The sequence below is a fragment of the Lynx canadensis genome, chromosome C1 (assembly GCF_007474595.2).
Source record: "Lynx canadensis isolate LIC74 chromosome C1, mLynCan4.pri.v2, whole genome shotgun sequence".
Taxonomy (NCBI): Eukaryota; Metazoa; Chordata; class Mammalia; order Carnivora; family Felidae; genus Lynx; species Lynx canadensis.
In genome coordinates this window covers 159,706,154-159,730,043 of record NC_044310.1, presented here as the reverse complement: position 1 = coordinate 159,730,043, position 23,890 = coordinate 159,706,154, and the positions used below count along the sequence as shown (strand labels likewise).

The following is a 23,890-nucleotide window of genomic DNA, read 5'->3' as shown; positions in this document are numbered from 1 at the left end:
TCTCAAAACCTCAAAAATAAGTACTGTCCTAGGTATTAAAAATATACTGATTGTAGTACTATATCCCAAATGACATTGTTTATTAGAATGACGGTAGTGAGTATGCACTTCTGAACTCACCTAAATACAGGATTTCTGATTCATTGGAATTTTAGATTAATACCAGCAATTAACTAAAAATAGTCTTATTTCTTTAATCTGTATGTAATGACAGTATTCACTGACATGAACATTTTATTTTTAGCTGTACTTCCTTGTGTAACCCACTTGTCGTGCAGCAGGTATCACTAGTTATTAAAGCGCATCTTGTTTTATTCTGATGTCATAAAGGCAACATTAACAATGCTGTTCTTTGCAGATAGAGAACCTAATGAGTTTAGTGACCAAACTCAAGAGATAGCCACAGAGGTTGCTGCATCTAAATGTTTTAGTAGTTATTAGCAAGCCTGTTCGTGCAATGACTCAAAAGTATTCTTAGACACTTCTGTGTAACCTATTAAGTTTAAAAAGTCTAAGATTCTGAGACAGAAAAAGTAATTGCTCAGAAAATTATACAAGCTTGTAACACAGTCACTATTTTGCTGTCAATATTTATAAAATAACAGGTATTAATTTCACTTGATCATGGAATGCGTATTTACTCATTGTAGGAGCATGCAAAAACCATACCCATCTGAATTTAGGGGAAACATTAAGAATTAGGGAAGAGGAGCACCTGCGTGGCTCAGTCCGTTAAGTGTTGGACTTCAGCTCAGGTCATGATCTTGCGGTTTGTGAGTTCGAGCCCCACATTGAGCTCTCTTCTGTCAACACAGAGCCCGCTTCAGATCCTCTGTCTCCCTCTCTCTGCCCCTCCCCCCCTCAAAAATAAATAAACATTAAACAAATATTTAAAAAATTACAGAAGAGATACTTCCTGTCAGTGGGCCTGGACTGGTAGGTTGGCAGTATCTTTGTGTTTCCCTCACACTCCTTTTAGGAGCAGATGAAATCTTATTCTTCCAGCTCTTAGTGAGGTCAGTGGCTGGTGCTTATTCCTCTCACCAACACCTACTGGGAATGGACTCCCAGCAATATCCCCCATAGCCCTCATTCTCACCCTTCCCAGGAGAATCCCAAGCCTCACATTTGTGAATAAACTTAGAATCAAACTACAACTTATTTTCCTGTGTTAATACGAAGAAGGACTAGAAGAGTAACTAGTGTTACCATTAAATTTCATTCAAGATTATACATTTTTTTTAAACATTTATTCATTTTTGAGAGGGAGAGAGACAGAGCGTGAGCAGGGGAGGGGCAGAGAGAGAGGGAGACAGAGAATCCGAAGCAGGCTCCAGGCTCCGAGCTGTCAGAACAGAGCCCGACGCGGGGCTTGAACTCATGGACTGAGAGATCATGACCTGAGCTGAAGTCGGCCGCTTAACGGACTGAGCCACCCAGGTGCCCCTCATTCAAGATTATAGATTAAAATCATCAACTTAAATGTAAAAGCTAATTAAGAAACTTAGAAGAAAACATAAGTGTACATTTTTATGATCTTAGACTAGGCGATTGTTTCTTAGATATGACATCAAGAGCACAATCAACAAAAGAAAGAATAGATTCAAAATTTGACTTCATCAAAATTGAAAACTTTTGTGCTTCAAAGGACACCATCAGGAAAGAGGAAAGACAACCCACACAATGAGAGAAAATATTTGCAAATCACATTACCTGATAAGAGACTTGTATCTAGAATATATACAGAAATATATAAATATATAAATAACTCTTACAACTCAATAATAAAAAGACAATCTCATTAAAAATGGGTAAAGGATTGGAGAAAATGTCTCTTCAAAGATGGTATACAAATGGCCGATAAGCACATAAGAAGATGTGTATCATTAGTCATCATGGAAATAAAATTCAAAACTGTAATGAAATACCACCTCATGCCCACTAGGATTGTTATAATAAAAAATAGAAAATAACAGGCGTTGGCAAGTATGTGGAGGAACTGGACCTCTTGTATACTGCTATTGGGAATATAAAATGGTACCACTGCTGTGGAAAATAGTTTGTCGGTTCCTCAAAAAGTTAAACCTAGAGCTACCATGGGACCCACTAATTCCACTCCTAGGCATTTCTCAGGAGGACTGAAAATATCTATCTATACAAAAATGTGCACACAAATGTTTATAGCAGCATCATTGACAATAGCTAAAAACTGGAATCAACCTGATGTCCATCAACAGGTGCATAAACAAATGTGTTTAGTTTCATAAGAGAATATTACTTGGCCACAAAAAGAAATGAAGTATTGATACATGCTACAACATGGGTTAAAGTTTGAAGACAGCATGCTGAAGGAAACCAGACACAAAAGGCCACATTTTGCATGATTCCGCTTAGGTGAAACGTGCAGAATAGGCAAATCCACAGAAACAGATTAGTGGTTGCCAGGAGGTGGGGGGAAGGGAAATGGGAACGACTGTTCATGTATACAGGGTTTCTCTTTGGGGTGACAAAAATGTTCTAGAAATTAGGGAGGGGTGATGGCTGCACAATTTTGTGAACATTCTAAAAATCGTTGAATTGTACACTTCGAAAGGGTGAACTTCACAGTGTGTGAATAAAAATAAAATGTTTCCAGATCATATGCCACCTTAAAACATAGAAGGGTACATTCATTTAACTATCTTGGATGTAAGGCTAAGGTCTATTTCTTTAGATTGGAGTTTGCTGATTAGGGCTCTCTGCCATCTTTCTGGCCTTAAGCCGTGCTCACCGGACAGAAAGCAGACCAGAACCCAGACATGTGGGAAGAAATAGAATTCTTCCCAATTCTCCCTTTAACCAGACATCCTGCACAAATTCAGATTCTCTTGGCCTCACCCCCTCTCTTGTTCCAGTCACTGCTACTAAGACTGCTCTGTGCAGACCCTGCAAACTTCATGCCAACACAGCCTGCCAATGCGAGGACCTCATTCATGTCCTGTTGCTGAGTTTCCCTTGCTTCCTGCCCATTGGTGTCAAGGTGAATTCTGCCCTTGTGCAATCTGGAAATTCGGGGGAGTTATGTTGGAATCTTTGGAGAGTAGCAGATAAGAGCTGGGGGTAAATTCTTCCCCCTTCCTCCCTAACCTATCCCTCACACACGGCCCTGAGGTGCAGTTTCTGTGGCTTCTTGGAGGCTGGTCCGTGAGATTAAGCATTTAGTTGCTCTTAATGGTCCAATCAATAATGATTGGTAATGTTTCCTTTCACTCGCAAAAGTGTCTGTATATGCACAATAAATCACTCGAACGCTAGCCAACATGGCAGAGACACCCAAGACCTTCTGGCAGAAACTGAAATGGAAACCATCAGATCAGGAGTCCAGTAAGGGAACCAAGACAGACTCTGGAAAAGAGACGTTTGGGACATTCTTATTTTTTTTAAGTTGACTTATTTATTTATTTATTTATTATTATTTTTTTTTTTTAATATAAATTTTTTTTTCAACGTTTATTTATTTTTGGGACAGAGAGAGACAGAGCATGAACGGGGGAGGGGCAGAGAGAGAGGGAGACACAGAATCGGAAACAGGCTCCAGGCTCTGAGCCATCAGCCCAGAGCCCGATGCGGGGCTCGAACTCCCGGACCGCGAGATCGTGACCTGGCTGAAGTCGGACGCTTAACCGACTGCGCCACCCAGGCGCCCCAAGTTTACTTATTTATTTTGCGAGAGAGAGAGAGAGAGAGAGAGAGAGAGAGAGAGAGAGAATCCCAAGCAGGCTCTGCACTGTCAGTGCAGAGCCCTGCATGGGGCTCGATCTCACAAACCATGGGTTCACAGCCTGCGCTGAAAGCAAGAGTCAGACAGTCAACTGTGCCACCCAGGCACGCTGAGATATTTGGGACTTTCTATTAGATGTGGTAGTGGTCTCAAGGACCTCTTTAAGTTCATGATAGTGTCAGTCAGCGTATCTTCAAGCAGATCTTGTGTCATTACTGTGTAAAATCTGAGGTTTTAGATGTGGGAGAGGTTGGAGCTGGAAATGCTTTAACTCTCACTGACTTTGCTCTCTACAGAGAGAAAGACAGATTACAGACAGGAAAATTAAGTGTTAGAATGGCTTTTAAATTGTAATTCTTTTAACGTGCTTTAACCAGTCGTATTACTCTTACAGAGGAAGCTTGAAAAGCTGTGCCCTTGGAGCTTGTGATTTTTCAAAGAAAAAAATGGTGTTTAAAATAGGATTCAGAAATGATTGTCTGCTTGAGCAGGTGCCCTCCTAAGAGAAAATTTAAAATCCTTAATTGAGCCTTAAAACTTTTACTGGAAAGAACTGATAAAGAATTTATTGATAAATCATTTTCTTTTGAAAGTTTCATTTGAGAGATCAATTTATGGATGCCTATTACCGGAGAAGGTAGATTGTCCTCCATATGACTCATTTCACGGATTGTCACCTTTGTGAATTTAGCTCACTGTAAGTTTCATCACTTCTGCGGTGGTCCAAGGTTTCAAAGTATATTGAACTATAATGGGTTCAAAGCATTAATTGGGGTCACAGCAGGTATTAACTGACTTTTCTACCTCAGATATAATTTTATTTAGTATACGAACTTTCTGGACTGAGGTAAGACAGGGAGAGGCTGGCAGCATACCCAGAGCTTCTCCAACGCTGTTGAGTCCCAACTTGCTAAATTCTGTTTATATGAGAATGAAGTATTTGGCAAAGGGTCCAAAAGTGTTTGGAAATTATTTGTAAAGGCAGAAAGCCATCTAAATGTAATGAACTTGAAATGATTACCATGTACCACGGTGCCAATACAGTGGTAAATTTTATGAATTTGTTGTTGTGGAAATGACACATGTGACAAAGTAGAACTGCAGAGACCGTCTGACTTAAAATATGATTAGAACTTTAGAGGTATCAAGTGCGTTTACCCCAAGAATTCAATACTGGTCTAAAGTTTAAAAAAAAAAAAATCAATCAATGTAACTTACCGTATTAACAGACTAAAAGCCAAATGGTCGCCTCAACAGAGTAAGTATTTGACAGACTCCAACATCTATATCCAATAAAAACTCAGAAAACTAGTAATAGTAGGGAACTTCTTCAAATTAATAAGGAGCAGCTATGAACAACCAACAGTTAATATCATACATAATGGTGAAAGACCAAATGCTACCCACTATGCATTAGACACCCTTATAGAAAAAAAGAACTTTGATCCATATCTTGCACCATACCCAAAAATCAACAAAAAGTGGATTATGGATCTAAATGTAAAACCCAAACTTGGGGAACCTGGGTGGCTCAGTTTGTTGGGCATACGACTTCGGCTTAGGTCATGATCTTGTGGTCTGTGAGTTTGAGCCCCGCATTGGGCTCTGTGCTGACCGCTCAGAGCCTGGAGCCTGCTTCAGATTCCATGTCTCCCTCTCTCTCTGCCCCTCCTCCACTCACACGCACACATGCACTCTCTCGGTCTCAAAAATAAACATAAATTTAAAAAATTGTAATGTAAAACCTAAACTAAATGTCTAAAATTAAAAACACTGGCCATAACAAGTGTTGGCAAGGATATGGAGCACCTGGAACTCTCATGTACTGATGATGGGATGATGGGAATATAAAATAACATAGCCATTTTGGTAAAACAGTTTGTAAGCTTCTTAAAAAATTAAGCATATACCTAACATATGATCCAGCCATTTTCTCTTTGGTATTTCCCAACAGAAATAAAGCATTATGTCCATACAAAGAATTTGTACTAAATGTTCACGGTAGCTTTGTTTGCAGTAGCCCCAAATTGGAAACTACCCAAATGTACATCAACAGGTAAATGTGTAAAAAATTGTGGTTATAACCACACAATGGAGTAATATTAAGTAACAAAAAGGAATGAACTATGATACACGTAATACAGATGGATCTCAAAATAACTATACTGAGTGAAAGAAGCCAGGAGAAAAACAGAAGAGTACTTACTGTGCGACTACATTTATATAAAATTCTGGACAATGCAAACTAACCTAAACCAACAGAAACAGATTAGTGGCTGCTTTGGGAAGGCAGGAGAGAAAGGCAAGAGAGGGGTGGCACAAAGAACCAAGAGGAAACTTTTTGGAGTGATGGATGTGTTTAATATCTCAATTGTAGTGATGGTTTCATGGGTGTATACATGACATGTCAAAATTTACCAAACTTGGGGCACCTGGGTGGCTCAGTCGGTTAGGCATCCGACTTCAGCTCAGGTCTTGATCTCGCGGTCTGTGAGTTCGAGCCCCACATCGGGCTCTGTGCTGACAGCTCGGAGCCTGGAGCCTGCTTCGGATTCTGTGTCTCTCTCACTCTCTGCCTCTCCCCTGCTCATGCTCTGTCTCTCAATAACAAATAAATGTTAAAAAAGTTAAAAAAAAATTTACCAAACTGTGTAATTTAAATGTGTGCAGTTTATTATATGTCCATTATGCCTCAAAAAATCTATGTTAAGAAAATTTAAAATTTACACATGGCATATAAACACACCTGAATATGCTTATCATCATTAGTTTATCAGGAAATATAAATCAAAATCACACTGAGGGGGTGCCTGGATGAGTGATTGGTTGAGCAGCCAATTCTTGGTTTTTGGCTCAGCTCATGATCTCACGGTTCGTGGAGCCCCGCATTGGGCTCTGTGCTGACAGTGCGGAGCCTGCTTTGGATTCTCTTTCTCCCTCTCTCCGCCCCTCCCCTACTCTCTCAAAAGAAGATACATAACCCACACCAATGTAGTTATTAGGGAAAGGATAAAGCTTATTTAATACTAATATCATGTTATAGCAAAAATTCATCCGATTTACAAATAACATGAACTCCCAGTCTTTAAAGGAAAAAATCACTTTCTGCTTTTATTACAATGTTTTATGGAGCCTCTTCTCTGGTGCCATCCTGTCCAGCTCCAGCAGTCACGTAGAACAGTCTAACATAAGCCTTTAGCAATCCAGGTTTGTTCTGTTAGTCCTCATTAAAGGAAACAGGGTTCCTTGATGAGAATGTATTCTATGTTTGAGAAAGAATAATGCAAGCTGGCTGTTGAGTTATCTTAATTATTATCAAAAAGAAAGAATGCTTTCAGCAGTTCCTGGTGGGGTGGGGGTGGGGTTAAAAAAGATAAAGAGGGTGACCTGAGAAAGGGCTGCTAGAGGCAAGTAGAAACAATCTACCTATCAACTAGAGATGATTATACACCCACCACAAATGCTAAGATAAAGAAGACTAAGAACCACAAATGTTGGAGAAAATGTGGAATGACTGGAAGTTTCATATTGTTGCAGGCATGTGAAATGATACAATCCTTCAGGGGTGGGTGGGTGAGGGGGGATCTGGCAATTGCTTATTAAACTAAACACACTCCTACCTAGGACCCAATAATTCCATTCTTAGATGTTTACCCAAGAGGAATAAAGAAATATGTTCGCAAAAAAATGTGTACAAGAATGTTCACAGCACTTTATTCACAATAGTAAAAAAAAAAAAAGAAAAGAAAAAAAATCAGAAACAGCCCAGGTGTCCATTAACAGAAAACTGGAAAAAACAAATTGACGCATTCATACAAAAGACTGGTCAGCAATAAAAAGGGATGAATCACTGGTACATGCAAAGTGAATTAACTTCAAAAACACGGTGAATGAAGGAAGCATTCCACTTTGTATGATTTCATTCATATAAGGTTTTAGAATGGGCAAATTTAATCTGTGAGGCAAAATAATCAAAACGGTAGTTAACCCCCAATAGGTGTGGTGAGGATTGACTGGGAAGGAACGGGAGGAAACTTTCCGGAATGAGTGCTATGTTCTAAATTTTGAAAAGGGTTTGGGTTACGCAGATGTACGCATTTGCAAGAACTCAGCAAATTTATATTTAACATTTGTGCATTTCACTGCATGTAAATGTACATCAAAAATTTTAAAAACTGAACATTAAACTCTATTTAGTGGTATGCATGTTGAGGTATCAGGGGGAAGTATACTGAGGTCTGCAATTTACTTTGAAATGCATCATAAAAGTAACATGGATAGATAGTAATAAAACATGTAAAATTTAGAATCCATGAAGTTGATATTTGGGTATTTACTGTAAAATTCCATCAACGTTTCTGTATGTTTGAAAAGTTTCATTATAAAATGATGGAGAAAAGCCCTCAGTTGGTCTTATCTTTCTAATATATATCCTTTGCCTATAATAAATTATTCCTTCTGTAAGATTCTGTAGCAACACAGGGACAAGAAATTAGCCCCAGAATTTTCCCTAGAATTCTAAAAGTTAGATACATATGTAGACATGGTTAAGAAAGGTAAGAAATACAAAGATTATTAAAAAGGAAGTCAAATTAACTTATGAATCATTACCAATACTGGTGTTCATTATTACCACAAACAGGATGAGAGTACCATATTTTGTACCTTTTTAAAAAATTACTTTTGGGGCGCCTGGGTGGCGCAGTCGGTTAAGCGTCCGACTTCAGCCAGGTCACGATCTCGCGGTCCGTGAGTTCGAGCCCCGCGTCAGGCTCTGGGCTGATGGCTCGGAGCCTGGAGCCGGTTTCCGATTCTGTGTCTCCCTCTCTCTCTGCCCCTCCCCCGTTCATGCTCTGTCTCTCTCTGTCCCAAAAATAAATAAACGTTGGAAAAAAAAAAAAATTAAAAAAAAAAATTACTTTTAACTACTGAAGAACCATCACTTACGTCAAGTTATATATGTGAATAGGCCAACTGTATTTCATCCAAACTTTGTCCAAAATTTGGATATCCAGACATCATTAAAAAAACACTTACTATTTTCTTGTACCTAATATTATCATTATTGGTATGCTTTATATGAGATAAAGTAACATGATTTGCTTTTTGAGAGCTTTGGAGGAAATCTGGCATAAGTTTGTGTCAAAAGAATCTGGATGTGTTTCCTATCTCTGCACTTATTAGTTGTGGCAAAGTAACTTCTATAAGCCTCATGATACTCATTTACAAAATGTGGAGGGATAACAGTAGTTTCACACTTCATATGGTTATTCTGAATGTTGAGTGAACCATTTCATTTTACATGTTGCCACAGTGACTGGTAGATAAAAAGCAGTCAATAAATGTAAGTTACCATTTAAAAAATACGTACAAGAAACAAAACATTCAGTTGGTGGAAGAATGTCAAGTACCTTAATTTGTTTAAATAGAACATCATCTCACTAGGCAGTTCAAACAGCAACTACAATAGGATTTGTTTTGTTTTCTCTCAGAGTTGAGAGAAACGTTTTTGAGTCAAAGAAGGATAATCTTGCTGCCTCGATACTGTGAGAACACAGCATCACAAGGAGTGAAATGTAGCAATACGCTTCTCATCACCTTAATATCTAGACCTGCTGGAAGAAGCTAAATTGCTTCCCTCAGTTTTGCATTAAACACTCAGAAACGTTGCCCATAATGTTTTATGCCTATCAGTAGTGCCTGTTAGGTAGGCGGGCCACACCACTGAAGACTCTAAAAGAGTCAGGCAGAGAGTGGGGGTTGAGGTGGGGCCAGGAGGATATTAACCGCCACGTCCCTCCACCCCAAGAGAATGGCGGTGTCATGGCTGGCAGGTGGTGGAATGAACAGCTGCGATGCCACTATGGGGGCTGGGACACCCACACTTTTTTGGGAAGCGTGCTGTACTGTCTCCTGCTGTGTGTGTTATCTGTAAATTTCCCACATTCTTTACTATCTTCTGTATCATTTGGCATCTTTTTATCAACCATCTTGTTAAAAGTCATGCAGCCTACATTCCCACAAAATGTTACAATCAGCTGAACCTAAATAGGAACAGCTTGTCCTTCCAGTTGGGGCATAACCCTTCTGTTTGTTACAGTGCCCACAACTGACCTCCCCCTCCCCCCCACCGTGGTCTTTTACACTGAGGTAAAAGTGTCCGGCTGATACGGCATAAGGATCCTGGTCTAGTCTGACTTTAGCAGTGGTGAAACATGCGGAGTTTCTCAGTGGTCAGTTCATACCTAGACTAGAAGTATTCTAGCCACCCACCCACTCCTGCCCCCAGCCTAAAAAGCAGCCAAGAATCTCAGCTAATTCTCAGATGCCTTTCTGAGCAGATGAGTTCCTATCATTTCATTAAAAGAAGAGAGTGACTTAAAGGAGATGGGGAAACTCAATAAACCTCTTCTTAAAAAAATCAAACAGGACTGAAGTCTTAACCTTTTCTGAAACACTCTTGGAAATGGAGAATAGGCTTTCAGCTTTTACATAGCACTGCATCTGCTTTGAAACCCATACAACACTGGTTTCTTTCTTTTCTCTGGTATTTTAATCTATTCCCTCTTACTGGACTTGTTTTTCAAGATGTAAATTCATTGGGCATGACTGTTTACCTATAGCTAGTGTCTAATTGGAAGTTTGGGGCAATATCCAGTACATCATAATTATTCAACTGCTCTGTAACCACATTCAGGTCTCTAAAATGCTCTGAAAGCTTCAAATATTATATTAAATATGCATAAAACAAGAATGGATTTTTCCAGTAGTAGAGATATAAGGATTAGAATTAATATATGAAGATAGTTATACCTTGCTCACAAGGTAATCACTTCTACTTGCCCAAATGGTTATTACACTTAAGGTCAGACGCAAAAAGATTTATCTTTGGCCACATATAAATATTTTCTGTTATTCTAAAACATTAGCAATCTTACCTATTGCACAAAAGATAGTTTTAGGTTTGTTCCTTGTATTTCTTTTAAATTTATGGACTCTGCTACTAATTTCTTGATGTCTGGAATAGGTTAACACCTTTTTCTCCTCAGCACTGTTGATCATAATTAGCTTGACATTTATCTGCAAACTTCAAGGGCAGAAAAGGGCAGAATTCACATCATTCTTAACATGGGGTCAGGCCAAAACCAAAGGGAAAACTAAAGGGTTTTAATGCAAATTATCCAAGCTACAATCCCATATTTTAACCTTAAATTTGATTCAGCAATGATTTTCACTGCTGTTTCCTCCCCTTCTATTTTTACTGGTTCTTCTTTTGAGGCTGAATCAGAGAAATGTGCTGAACGTGTGGATCTCAGCAACCGGATTTCTCAAACAGGAAGCAAAAAGAAACAATTTTCTCCCATGACTTATATCGCTTTTATTTAACAATCTGACGAATGATTATCTGAGTTCAAGGATTATATCTATATTGGTCCTAACAAAGAAGCAAAAATACTGGTTTCACAACTAAGCCAGAGTCAGAAGCCTTTTCTAGCTAGTCAGTCAGTCCCCAAGCTAGTAGGAATTGAGACTTTATCTACTCTTCCACAAGGAACAGAACTGGGGGGATCCAGGATACTTTCATCTTATTGCATAGGTATGAAAATACTGCCTAAGCAGAACTGGGAAACTTACCAAATAAACAGAATGGTGAAATGAGTACAACATTCTTAGATATATTCAGAGCTAAACAGGCTACATATCAGGAAAAATTTTCACTTAAAGTTTGCTTGGAATCTTTTACATTAGTCTGTGATAGAAATGTAAATAACCAATGGGAACACCAAGCCAAGAGAATAAAACCATGGAAGAAAAGATCATCTGAGAACTAGAACCAATTCCTAATGCTACATATAAATACAAACATATACATATATACACATATATGATTAAAAAAACATGATGACACATTTTTGGCTCAAAGGTATTATTTCACATTATGGATCTCATTTCTCACCCTAAGGCAAAGTTTGGTATACAGGATGGAGCATTTCTTTCTGAATCCTTTACGTCTTTTTTTTTTTTTTTTTTGGTCTCTTCTGCATCATCTTACCAATCAAAATTCCATACCATCCTTTAAGAACCATGTTTAACACTTCTCCATCAGTAACCTTCTCCCAACAACTGGCACCAATTTGTTTTTCTGTGCTCCCCAACACCTGATATTTGCATCACCACCTAGCTAAAAGCTCTAAATGCTAGACTTCTTGGGATGTCATTCTAAAAAACTCTCTCCATAAAATGAAGTCCTTACCACTTGTATGGCAATAATTTAAAAAAGAAGTCACAGTCATGTGAGGTCAATACAAGATGTTTTCTAGAAAATACTGGAGAACTTGCTACACAGATAACAGAGAGGAGGACTGAACATAGTTGCTTGGATATGTGGCTAAAAGTCTCATGAGTTACATCTCAAGTTTTAAAAGTATCTCACTCCTTTTCACAACTTCTGTTTGTTGTTTCTTCTTCGCCAGGGTCACATACCATCTGGTAAACGTAGCAGCTGAAGACCCTGCTGGGTTTCTGTTCTATGTGTAGTACCAAGTCTCTGTCAAAGTAGACTTCATGGCTGTATGTCTGGAATGAAAACACAGCCAAATGAAATCTCCTTTTCACACAACCATATTCACAACTGTCACTAAAATGTCATAGCACCTATGCTAGAGATCTTCAAATATATACATGGAAGCAAAACAGTTGCTAGAAATAGTTTATTGTCATTATATATGAACATGCAGATTCCTTATGAGGCAGGCATTACATGAAATGTTGAAAATAAAAAGAACCCTGGTCTTAGGAGTCGGAACACCTGGATTCCATTGCCTGTACTCTATCTCACTGTGTGAGAGTGGGCAAGTTGCTAAACCTCTCAGATATTTGATAAAACAAATGATTGGATAAAATGGCAGCTACTCTTCCTTATAACTTTTACATTCTATAATAATCAAAAAAGTAAACAGATATTTCTGAGAGTGCCTAGAAACCCTACATGCTTAGATATCATCTCTTAAATAACTGGGGGGATTCAACACAGTACGCTTCTATTTTTAAAAATGTTATCAAACTTATAAAATGTGAGAAAACCTAAGACTATGGTAAGGAAATAAACAGCATGTCTCAGAATAAAACATAAAACTTTATCTTTAGGGCCTCCAGAAAGGAGGCGTCCCTCTAGTTCCTAGGGAAGGAAGGTTTAAGAAGTACTCGTTTTTGTCCGGTCGGATGATACCTCTTTGATGTGGTCATTGGTACAGGCGAGCCTGGACTGACATGAACACAGTAGCACGTGTTTCAATGAATGTCACCTACGAAGAAAATTCTTACAACTTTGAATTCCACGGACTCTACTCACCACATCCCATGACTCCTCTAGTGGAATGCTTTTAAGTAAAGTTCCATATTCATTACAGTGGAAATCCAGGTGAGCTTTTCCTTCAGCATCTATTTGGGTAACAGCTACCACAGAAAGCAAATCCAGCTCATCTTCGTAGTCCACAATTTTAAAAGTCTTAGGGAACGGATGGGTTAGGTAGAGGAAAAAGGGGCAAAATCCAGTTATCCACTTAGGATTATTCCTGTTCATCGTTTAACTCTTCTATTATCTTTCTATTCTAAAAATGTGGAAAGAAGAACGAATGGGTGAGAGCATAAGTAGAAATGTGTCTCTACTTTTATGCCTAGTAAAAGTCCCAAGATTCTGAAGACTTAAGCAGCATCCCACAGATTCTAACAGACTCAAGTCTATGCAGATCTTGGCCAAAGTATTATTGAAATTCTCTATTATGACAGCAACCCAGAACTTCTCCAAGTTCCAAAGAGGTGTTCAACTGCTGCCTCTGACATGTGTGTTCACTGGTTCCCAGATAGTACTAAATATATGCAGCTCAGTTCTGAAACCTAAAAACTACCTACTGTGTCAGAAGAGTCTTACACCAGAAAATCACAAGTCATTTCAGGAAGAACTGACGACCTATCACATACTATTTATGACTCTCTTTGCCATCTTTTTTTTTTTTTTTTTTTTTTTAACTCTTTTTGGTTCTCTAAAAAAAAGTAAAAATGGATGCTTACACTTGAGGAAGAATATTAACTAGGAACTGAAATCCAACCCACAGAACAGAACTGGGATAAGAGATATTTCTTGGAAATGACTAATGATGGTAAAGACTTACAAGAGAAAAATCTAACCTCAGAACTCTGTTTAAAGAAGAAAACCTGGGACTCCAATAGCCTCACAGGGGAAGCAGATCTGTGCCAGCCATCTGAGGATGGGCTACAGGAAGGCACATTTTGGCAGGCACAAGTTTCTTTTAACCACCACATACTAATCCTTCACTTACATTTGGTAAAACTACTTTTTAATCCACTTATATTTTCTGCCTTTACTACCCATAACATAAAACTTTATCAGATTTATTATACATGGTTCCTTTTTATTTACTTTTTTGCCTTAATATTACCTTGGTCAAACTTCAAGGAGTGACTTCTTGCCTGGGTGTCAGTGATTTTATAGCCTTTAGTTACAATCCCTTTTGGTTTTTCCTTTGCAGGCTAAACCTTGTTTTCTAAGCTCTTGATGGAGACTATCTCTCTTTTTGCTACCACCTTCTCCTTGTTAATTATTGTTGCCATATATATATGGCACGCAGCCACATACTTTTTGGAGTGCAGCCACATACAGGGAAACCTCTAACCTTTGAAAAAGATTTTCAAAAACTATCCTTAGAAGGCTACTCTAATATTTCTACCTAGAAATGGTCACAGAACGAATACAATTATCTGGTCTAAATAGACTCTGTATTCATGCAATGGTTATGTATTCAAAGCATTATCACTGCCAGTTGATTTCATAAGAACTTTCAGTGCCTCTTTAAAAGAAAAGGATAAAAATGTATTAGCTCAGTGGCTGGCGATGTCAAGTTCAGGCCACAGGCTGAACTAATTTACCACACCCTCACACCCTTCTTCCCTGGCCCACGATCATTAATAAACATATCTGTGTCTTGTAAAGGAAAAGCCATAAAGTCATCAGGATATATTTCCCTACAAAATGTGCACGTCAAAAAAAAAAAAAAAAAAAGAAAGAAAAGGAAAAAACCCTGTATATATTAACAAGCAATAAGCTAGTAGTGTTTTCAAATTATTTTGGCTCTATAAATCTTTCTGCAAACAAAATCTTATGAATAATTCTAATATGAGAAGAGCAGATGATGGGGACACATTGGTTGAAATAGCACGCACAATCCTACCAACGAAGTCTGTATGGAACTGCTCACCCCGAACCTCTACCCCAGAGTTTGGGAAGCATAATTTAAAAACCATAGGGCTAGTACACACTCATTTGGTTTGCTATGTCTGGCTAAAGTAATACCTCTTGTTCTGGGTCATCATCCAGAAGGTTAAATTTTTTTTTCACCACCCGTCCAGAAGCTGTAACAGTGAGTAAATTTTCATTCTATCATATGGAGACAAATAAAAAGATATGATGAGTCCTATCATGTACAGCAAATAGCAAAATTGCATTAAATTTGGTTAAACAATCAACCCTTCTCCAACACCCATAATTCTTTCTTCTGAGAAAATTCTAAATCAGATTTCTGATCCTCCAATTAGCAAAAATACTTTACTATAATAAATTAATGGATAAAATACCAAAAGCAGTGGATCTGCTTTTAGAAATTTCTCTCCACATGATTTTCTTCATGCTCTTAATTTGCACACTAAAAGAAAACAACTACCTGGAGTTAAAGCATGGTATGTGATTTCTGATTCATATTTAACCCAACTGACTCCCAAGTTTGCACAATTAATTAAACCCAAAGGTCGATAACTCATCAATAAAAACTAAAAGAGAAACCCAGAAAGGAAACAGAAATTAGCAAAAGACAGCTTAATATAACCAACTCTTTTCAAATCTCAACTGTGCATGAGGCTAAGCCTAGTTCCCTATGCAGACAAAAACACTCAGATTTCTACAGGATCGTGCTGTTCTTTTCAGCCACACCGAAAGACAAACACATTTGCATACTATATTCTCAAATAGAAAGACAGTGATATACAAAGAATTTTAAAGTACTCCTGACTTACTTTGTTCTTCTCCCTGTTGGCCAAAATGACAAAGTCTTCAGAGATCTGATGCTGGGCACTATTATTTTCTACTTCATTTAGCTTTAAAACTCTGAAAAGGAAAAAAGATTCTAAGAACCTAAGACCTCAACACACCATCAAAGTGGTAAAGTTGAACTACTGAAATAAAACTTAACAAATGAAAAGTACAGTAACAACACTGAGTTAGTTCTCTCCTCCTGAGTAGTCTGAAATGTTCATGTCTGATCACTTAAGTGTCCAGAAACTCCTTCAAATTCAGAGATTTTGTTAGACAGAAAAACCTGTGACAACAGGTACTCCTGAGGTAGGTAATGAAGCAGCTTCCTCAGGCTTAAGCCATCTTTCAAACTGGCTTACTGAAAGTTACTCTTAAAGAACCTTATCTTTGTTGTCCTGCAACAAGTCTTTAATGTTTCAGTTTTAACAATGGCATTATACTAGATATTGGCATTTTTTACTTCTGAATCTATCATGAGATATTAATGACCAATACTCAGAGTTAACTATAGGACAGATTGGATTTGGGGCACCTGGGGTTGCTCAGTCAGTTAAGTGTCTGACTCTTGATTTTGGCTCAGGTCACGGTCTCACGGTTTGTGAGTTTGAGACCCATGTCGGGCTCTGTGCTTCAGATTCTCCCTCCTTCTCTCCCCTCTCTCTCTCTGCCCTTCTGCCTCTCGTCCACACACACACACACAGTCCCTCTCTCTCTCCCTCCCTCCCTCCCTTCCTCCTCCCTCTGGCCCTCCCTGGCTCTCTCTTTCTCTCAAAATAAATAAATAAACATTAAAATTAAAAAAAGGGAGAGACTCGATTAGCAACTAAGCCTAAACTAAGAGTTTTCATAAAAGAGTAATATTTGAAAACTGCAATTTACTTAACACTTTTTTTTTGTAGGATTATGTTTAAAGATTTGGGTTTTCTGAGTGCAAATGGCCTTATGGATCAAACTTATTAAGCAAGAGAAAATAAAATAATTTGCTCACCACCCACACAAATCTGTTCACAGCATTAACAAGCTTCAAAAGCACAATGTTATTAAAGCATAAAATCTAGAATGCAAGCAAAAAGAATAGCAGGGAGTAGCAGCCACAGTGGCCAGAGAGAGCCAGGAGGCTTTCTTTGCCAGAGACAAAGAAATCAGATTGTATTTTAACTTACTCAATTCATTATCTTAATTATTTAAAAGTGCCTATCTTTTAGAACCTGCCAAAAGGGCACACACTCTGTGGCTCTTACTTTCTTAAACTCAAAGTACTACTAAAAGGTGGGTAGAGAGGTGCCTGGGTGGCTCAGTGGGGTAAGTGTCTGACTCTTGATTTCAGCCCAGGTCACAATCTCACCAGTTTGTGAGATGGAGCCCTGCGCCAGCACAGAGCCTGCTTGGGATTCTCTCTGCCCCTTCCCTGCCCCTTCCCTGCTCGTTCACACACACACACACACACACACACACACACACACACACACAAGCACGCACGCATGCTTTCTCTCTCTCAAAAGAAATAAAGTTTTTTTTTTTTTTTAAAAAAGGTGGGTAGCAACAAACATTAAAAGTATGGTTTAATAAAGCTAAACTATAGATTTTAAGACTTTTTATAAAAGTTCATCATCTTATTTAATTAAATCCCTTTATCATCTTTATAATCAATCCAGAGAAGTAGATTAATTATCATGAAGCATGAGGAATAAATAAGGCAGACAATACCTTTCTTATTCAACAAACTTACGGAGCACCTACTCTGTGCTAAGCACTATGTTCAAGTGCTGGGGTTCTAAATATCAGCAAAACAGACTCTTTCTCTGTCATTATGGAGTTGCTGATTCTAAAGCTAGATATTTTAACAGATGATCACATAGATAACTAATTAAAATTGCTGTGTTAGAAGAACATGACACAGTGGGTGCAATGAAAATGTGATGGGGGAGCGAATCTAACGAGGGGTCTCAGGGAAGGACTCTGCAAAAAAAGGATATTTAAGCTGGGGCATGAAATATGAATAGAAATGAGGCAGAAAAGGGAGGGGAAACACATTCCAGAGGAAACAGCCCCCAGCTTTCTGAAATGACGGCACTGCTGAAGTAAACTGAGTGGGAGGATGATCTTCCAGACCATACTAAGTATGCTGGTCTTTATCTCAGGAACAAGAAGCCATAAGAAGGTTAAAGTAGAATCCATTTAGTTAGGTTTTTGTGTTTGTTAATGTTCCTAAAAATCACTCTCACTGCTGAGAAGAAAATAGACTTAAAGAGTGCAAAAAAATTCTTGGAGTCCAGGAGGTAGCCTATTAATATAGTCCAGGCTAATGATGACAATGGTCTGACCAACATGGTGACAATGGCCAAGGGCAGGAAGAGGAGGATTTAGGAAAATTTAGTAATACAACAACAACAAAGGATTCACAGGATATATGGTGCAGGTGTGTGTGTGTATGTATGTGTGTGTGTGTATGTAAGGGACAGGGAGGGGGTGAGCAAGAGGGAGAGAGAGAAAGGGAAAGAGAGAGAGAGAGAGATGGGGGGCAATGTACATGAGTACATGTATATGAAAAGTCAAGAGTATATGCATATGATGAAAGAAAGACAAGAAGGTAACAAAGTGTTAAGAATAATTCCAGATTTTTGGCTGAGCTTAGATGAGAAATTTGGGCAAGGATATAAATTTTGAAGTTTTGGTGTACACATGATCTTTGAAGCCAAAGGAATAAATAGAATCATGCAGAAAGGGAATGAAGAGTGAGAAGAAAATAGGGTCTAAATCCTGAGGACATGTAATAATTAAAGTCTGGAAGACTTCCTCTAGAAGAGGATGACCATGAAAGGACATGAAGAAAGACACATCAAAGAGGGAGGGAAATATTCAGGAGAACTGTGGTGTCGGGGAAGCCAAATGAAGAGTATTTCAAGGAAGGAAAGGTCACCTGGATGTAGATGTGGGTCAACAAAACAAAACAAGGTTCACTTCAAACAACTCCTGCACTAAAGCTATCTTTTACACCAAAAACAATCATCTCTCATTAATCCTAGAGAATTAAAACCTGATGAAGACAAGCCAATCTGAATCTCCTTTTACCCATATATCATCCACCAAAGAATTTATTTAAATGTAATATCTACAAACAGTAATGAGGAGGCTGAAAGAATAAAGTCAGGTTCTCTGAGGAAGCAACCTACAACAAGCTAATTATTTCTGTAATTGGGTCAGCAGTGAGCTGGCAAAAATAAACACGCCAATAAATGCTTCCAAAAGCTACTTTTCGCTTTAAAGCAACTAATGAAAATACTCACTTGAAGGGCACCTGGGTGGCTCAGTTGGTTAAGCATCTGGTTCTTGATTTCAGCTCAGGTCATGATCTCAGGGTTCATGAAGTCAAGCTCTGCATCAGGCTCTGCACTGCTGGTGTGGAGCCTGCTTGGGATTCTCTCTCTCTCTCTCTCTCTCTCTCTCTCTCTCTCCCTCCCTCCCTCCCTCCCTCCCTCCCTCCCTCTCTCTCTCTCTGTTCCTCCCCTACTTGTGCTTGCTTGCTCTCTCTCTCTCTCAAAATAAATAAGTAAACTTAAAAAAATTTTTTTAAAAAATACTCACTTGACCTGATTGGGGCCAACATGTATTATTCTACCAGAAGCATCAGGATGAAAATAGATCCAGTCAGATTCTAGAGAACAACATTCCATTTCTTGGATCCCATTTTTTGCCTAAAGTTGGGGAAAAAATATTGAAAATAAAGATTAAGGGAGAATAAAATAAGTTTTCAAATCTAACATCAATGATAGATCAGTAAATCAAAGCTACAGGGAAAAGAAAATATCAACAGTTGAACTGGGATATGCAGAAGAACTGAATTTGGGCAGTCATACTTGAGAAATCCAGAACATCTGCTCTGTACCATGCAATTTGCGTCACAAATAACAACCTAACAGTAATCCTATCTCAAGCATCTATTTTGTGTCAGACATTGCGGTAGATGTTTTAGAGCCATTTCATTTGATTGTAACAATACACAAAGCACATGTGACTACCCCCATTTTGATGAGGATAAAATCACAAAGAGGACAAATCATTTGCTCAATGTTTTGCAGCTGCAAAACAGCAGCTCTGACTCCAAAGCCCAAGGACTTTCCATTATATAACTCTGTATAATTATGCACATGCAGTCCCCTACAACTTCTTCTTCCCTTGCCCATCCCTAATAAACTGTCAAAAAGCGTGCATAGTGCACAAATAAATATGCAACCCAATCTAAAATCTCAGAAACAGGTCACATAATCTTTTTGGATAAGTCAGATGTTAACCTCTAATAATGAGGAAATGGTCTAATAGCCTTTTAGGTCTGCTTAGCCTTTTAGGCAAGGAGAGATTTATTTCATGGCAGGACATTTAGACATTAAAATAAAGAGAAGTTACCTCCGTGATATATGATCACATATGTACATAAATGTTTTACCTTATACAAAGGAGCACTGGGAACTAATACCAGCATGGATACATTAATTTCATTTAATTTCTTTAATTTTTCCAACACAAAATGAAGTGATACCACCTTTCCTATTAGATACTCATATTTTTGAAATATTAACTTACTAATTTCACTAGCATATACTGACAGGATACTATGTCTCAAGTATCACACTAGGTGTTCATACCACACATGAACTAAACATAACCCTTGCCGTCAAAATCTCATTATCAAAAAGGGAGGCAGAAACACAAACAGAACAGAAAAGAATAAGACGGTGTAGAAAACAAAGTGATCAGCCACACACAGGATATTATCAAGCATTCAACCCAAGTGAGCAGAATTTCAGGATGAAAAAAAGAGCTTGAAGTAAGCCTTAAAGGATGAGTACAAAATGGCTACAAGAGATGGCAAAATCTGAAGCACAAAAATGTTACTCCATACAACATGTGTGTGCATACACATGAATAAAAATTTTAATTCTGGCTCCTAGAAAATATGCATGGTGTCCAGTCATGAGACTAGAGAAGTAGGTGGGGGCTACTTTTTTGAATTCCATGCTTAAAAAAAATGGAATTTAACACATATTCTGTACTAGTGCATGTTTTAATTTTTAAGGAATTTTTATAAGTATCCTAATAATTTCTAATAGGAATGGTGGTATTATCACATTGTATATACATAAGAAAATCAATGGAATTAAATACCTTGTTTGCTACCACTAAAATTAACATATCCAAGATGGCATTAGCTCCAGATGTCCCTTTAATATCAAACATGCACATACTATACATATCTTTCCTTAGACGATTCTCTTCATTGTAATAACTATAACATGCAAAAGAAATACTATCTTTTAAATATAAGACAGCATTATTACCAGCTTCTGCAGTTTTTCTTATGTGCTTGAATGCTAGATTTTAAAGCTCAGTTTAATAGAAAGCTATGAAACGTTTTCTGAATTCTTCAGTTTGGCTGCATGTGTTTTTGGGTAATCTACTCTTTTGACTGACAGGTGGGGAAGTAAAGGGCATATGCATCCTTAAATTAATGTCCTTACCAGAAAGCTGTCTGGCAAAAGGATTGAAAACTTTCCCTGGATTTGGCAATTAGTTATGAATATGTTGAAATACAGATTTGACTAGATGTTATAATCAGTTATTACAGGACAGTACTTGATAGACATGCTTGGTATAGATGCTGGAAGCCATTTTATGTATGTGTATGTGCACACGCACGTGCACATACACACACACAATAATATATATTATCTGTTCTTATATAAAAAGAATATCTAGAATTGTACGGGGTTTGACAGGATGGAAAAGTTAAGTGAAAGAGGGCTATGACAGGTCCTGGTGGTTGAAGAATGTTCACTGGCTGAGAGGTGAATAATCAAATCACAGACTTGTCATGACAGCCTCTATCTAGAGAGGCCACTGTAAAAGAGGACGTCACTGGAGCTGCCACATGTGACAGGTAAATGAGAAAATGGAAGGGAACAATGTTCCGACAGAAGGAAACTAGAAGACACTATACATAGTGTTCCCTGGTGGCGACATCAACAGAAATAGATAACTGGACCCAAGACTATGTTGATCTTCAGTGTGGTATAAGGTGGCCTGTGACTCTAAAAGCCACTGAATCGAACAGTGACTGAGCACGGTCCTGGAAGAGATGGATATGGAATAAGTGGAGTCTGCTTCAGAAAAATTAAGTTCATCTCATATATCAGGAGGTTCCAGAAATAAACTACACTAACTCAGCAATAGAAAACAAAGATGGAACCCCTCTACCCATCATCACTGTGCATTCACTCTTTGGCACTTATCTTAATTACTGTACGTTAACAGACTGCATCTTACTTATCTACATGCGTGCTTTAGAGAGCATAAGCAACTTGAAGGAAGGAAGGTGTCCCCAGCCATGCCTGGCCCACATTAGGCACTCTTTAAATTAAATTAAATTAAATTAAATTAAATTAAATTAAATTATAAATCAATGCCTAAATCATTTTCAAAAAGAAAATAAAAATGAATTCAAGGAGTAGAAATTTCTATTGTCTTACCATGTCTTATCATTTCTTCCTATTCTGCCATAAATAAAGTTCTTGAAAATTCAAAGTGTTTCAGTGCTTACATTGTGACCAACAGAGTTCTACCTGGTTCTGCTCTGGAAAGCAAATAGCAGCAAACCACGAAAAAAACATAACCAACTACACATTCCACCAGCAAGTTCAGAGGCAGTCTGAACATATTGCAACAATAATTCCCACTATGGAGCTTGGGAGATGTGTTGCACGAGATCCCATGAGAAATCTTTGGTCACTAAGCATTTTCAAATGTTAATGTTTTTAAATTCTTGGTAGTATACACAGGTGTTTGTTATATTCTTTGTATCCTTCTGTACCTAACATTGTTTACAAATTATTAACACAAACAAAAAGTAATTCTTAGGAATTCTTAATACAAAGTAGAAAATAAAGAATTTCTGATATACATTTACTAAAAAGTCTGATCACTCATGGTTTACCAAGGAATTATCTTTCAGGGCACAAATATGGAAAACTCCTTTCTGTTTCTTCTTATTAGGTGTGATGATATAGTGCCAAGGATGGCCTCCAATCTGGAAAGCATTCTCCAGGGAGGACACCTCAAAGAGCAGTGGTGGTGAGTCTGTAGAGATGGGCAAAAGGAATTTATTAGTTTCTCTGTTCTGGTAGCCTTGGAACATTCATGATGCATGCATCATCTATGAACTTTCATTAACGAGAAATTACTACATTTAAGAAATAAAATATAATCAGGAAAGAGCTGATTGCTAAGAAAAGAGAAAGCTGGTAGGCAACAAATGTTATGCAAGAAGTCAACTTTATGTTACACAAGCAGTCTTAAGATTTCCGGTATATAAGTGATAATAGTCATAATGAATGTAACCACTTAGGACAGGTCCTGTCACAGTGGTAGCTTTATTAAAGGATGGAGACTAATACTAGTATTATCTTTAGATAAGTTAACTAGTTTAGACATCTGTTTCCAGGGCATGTGTGACCTGCAGCTGAGTGGAGATAAAAAAGTGGACCGAAGGTGCTTATGACAGCAAAAAGTGACAAAGTACACCTAATAAAAACAGCACCATTTACTAGACATCTATGTATACGATTCTGAGTTAAACACAATTTCCAACTCTCATAAAAATCCTACAACATAATTAGGTCTAATAATTTCCTTCAGATGTGAGGAAGAGATCTTCCATATTCCAGACTAACAGGTTATACTTAGCAAATTTTATATGAGCAGTCTTAAGATTTCCAGTACATAAGTGATATTAGTCATAATGAATGTAACCACTTAGGACAGGTCCTGTCACAGTGGTAGCTTTATTAAAGGATGGCGACTAATACTAGTATTATCTTTAGATAATTTAACTAGTTTAGATAAATCTAGCCATTCACTGTCTTGTAGAGACTAACACCATAAAAGAAATATCTGTTGGTGCTTTTTAGTTAGAATGTCTATTATGAAAAAGATAAGAGGGGTGCCTGGGTGGCTCAGTTGGTTGAGACTCT

At 37.9% G+C, this 23,890-nt stretch overlaps 1 protein-coding gene across 3 annotated transcripts in view; it reads right to left on the bottom strand.

Annotated features, from left to right (window-relative positions):
- Window positions 1-11,758: 11,758 nt before the first annotated feature.
- The window catches only part of DCAF17 (DDB1 and CUL4 associated factor 17), a 32,500-nt gene continuing 20,368 nt past the window's right edge, over window positions 11,759-23,890 (bottom strand). For all 3 annotated transcript variants that reach the window (XM_030325824.1, XM_030325825.1, XM_030325826.1), the window contains 6 exons: window positions 22,855-22,997; window positions 19,452-19,561; window positions 15,848-15,938; window positions 15,132-15,215; window positions 13,113-13,268; window positions 11,759-12,337 (listed from right to left, as the gene is read on the bottom strand). In XM_030325824.1, the coding sequence (XP_030181684.1) occupies window positions 12,191-12,337; window positions 13,113-13,268; window positions 15,132-15,215; window positions 15,848-15,938; window positions 19,452-19,561; window positions 22,855-22,997 (731 nt within the window). In that variant the 3' untranslated portion in view covers window positions 11,759-12,190. The remainder of the gene's footprint in view (window positions 12,338-13,112; window positions 13,269-15,131; window positions 15,216-15,847; window positions 15,939-19,451; window positions 19,562-22,854; window positions 22,998-23,890) is intronic.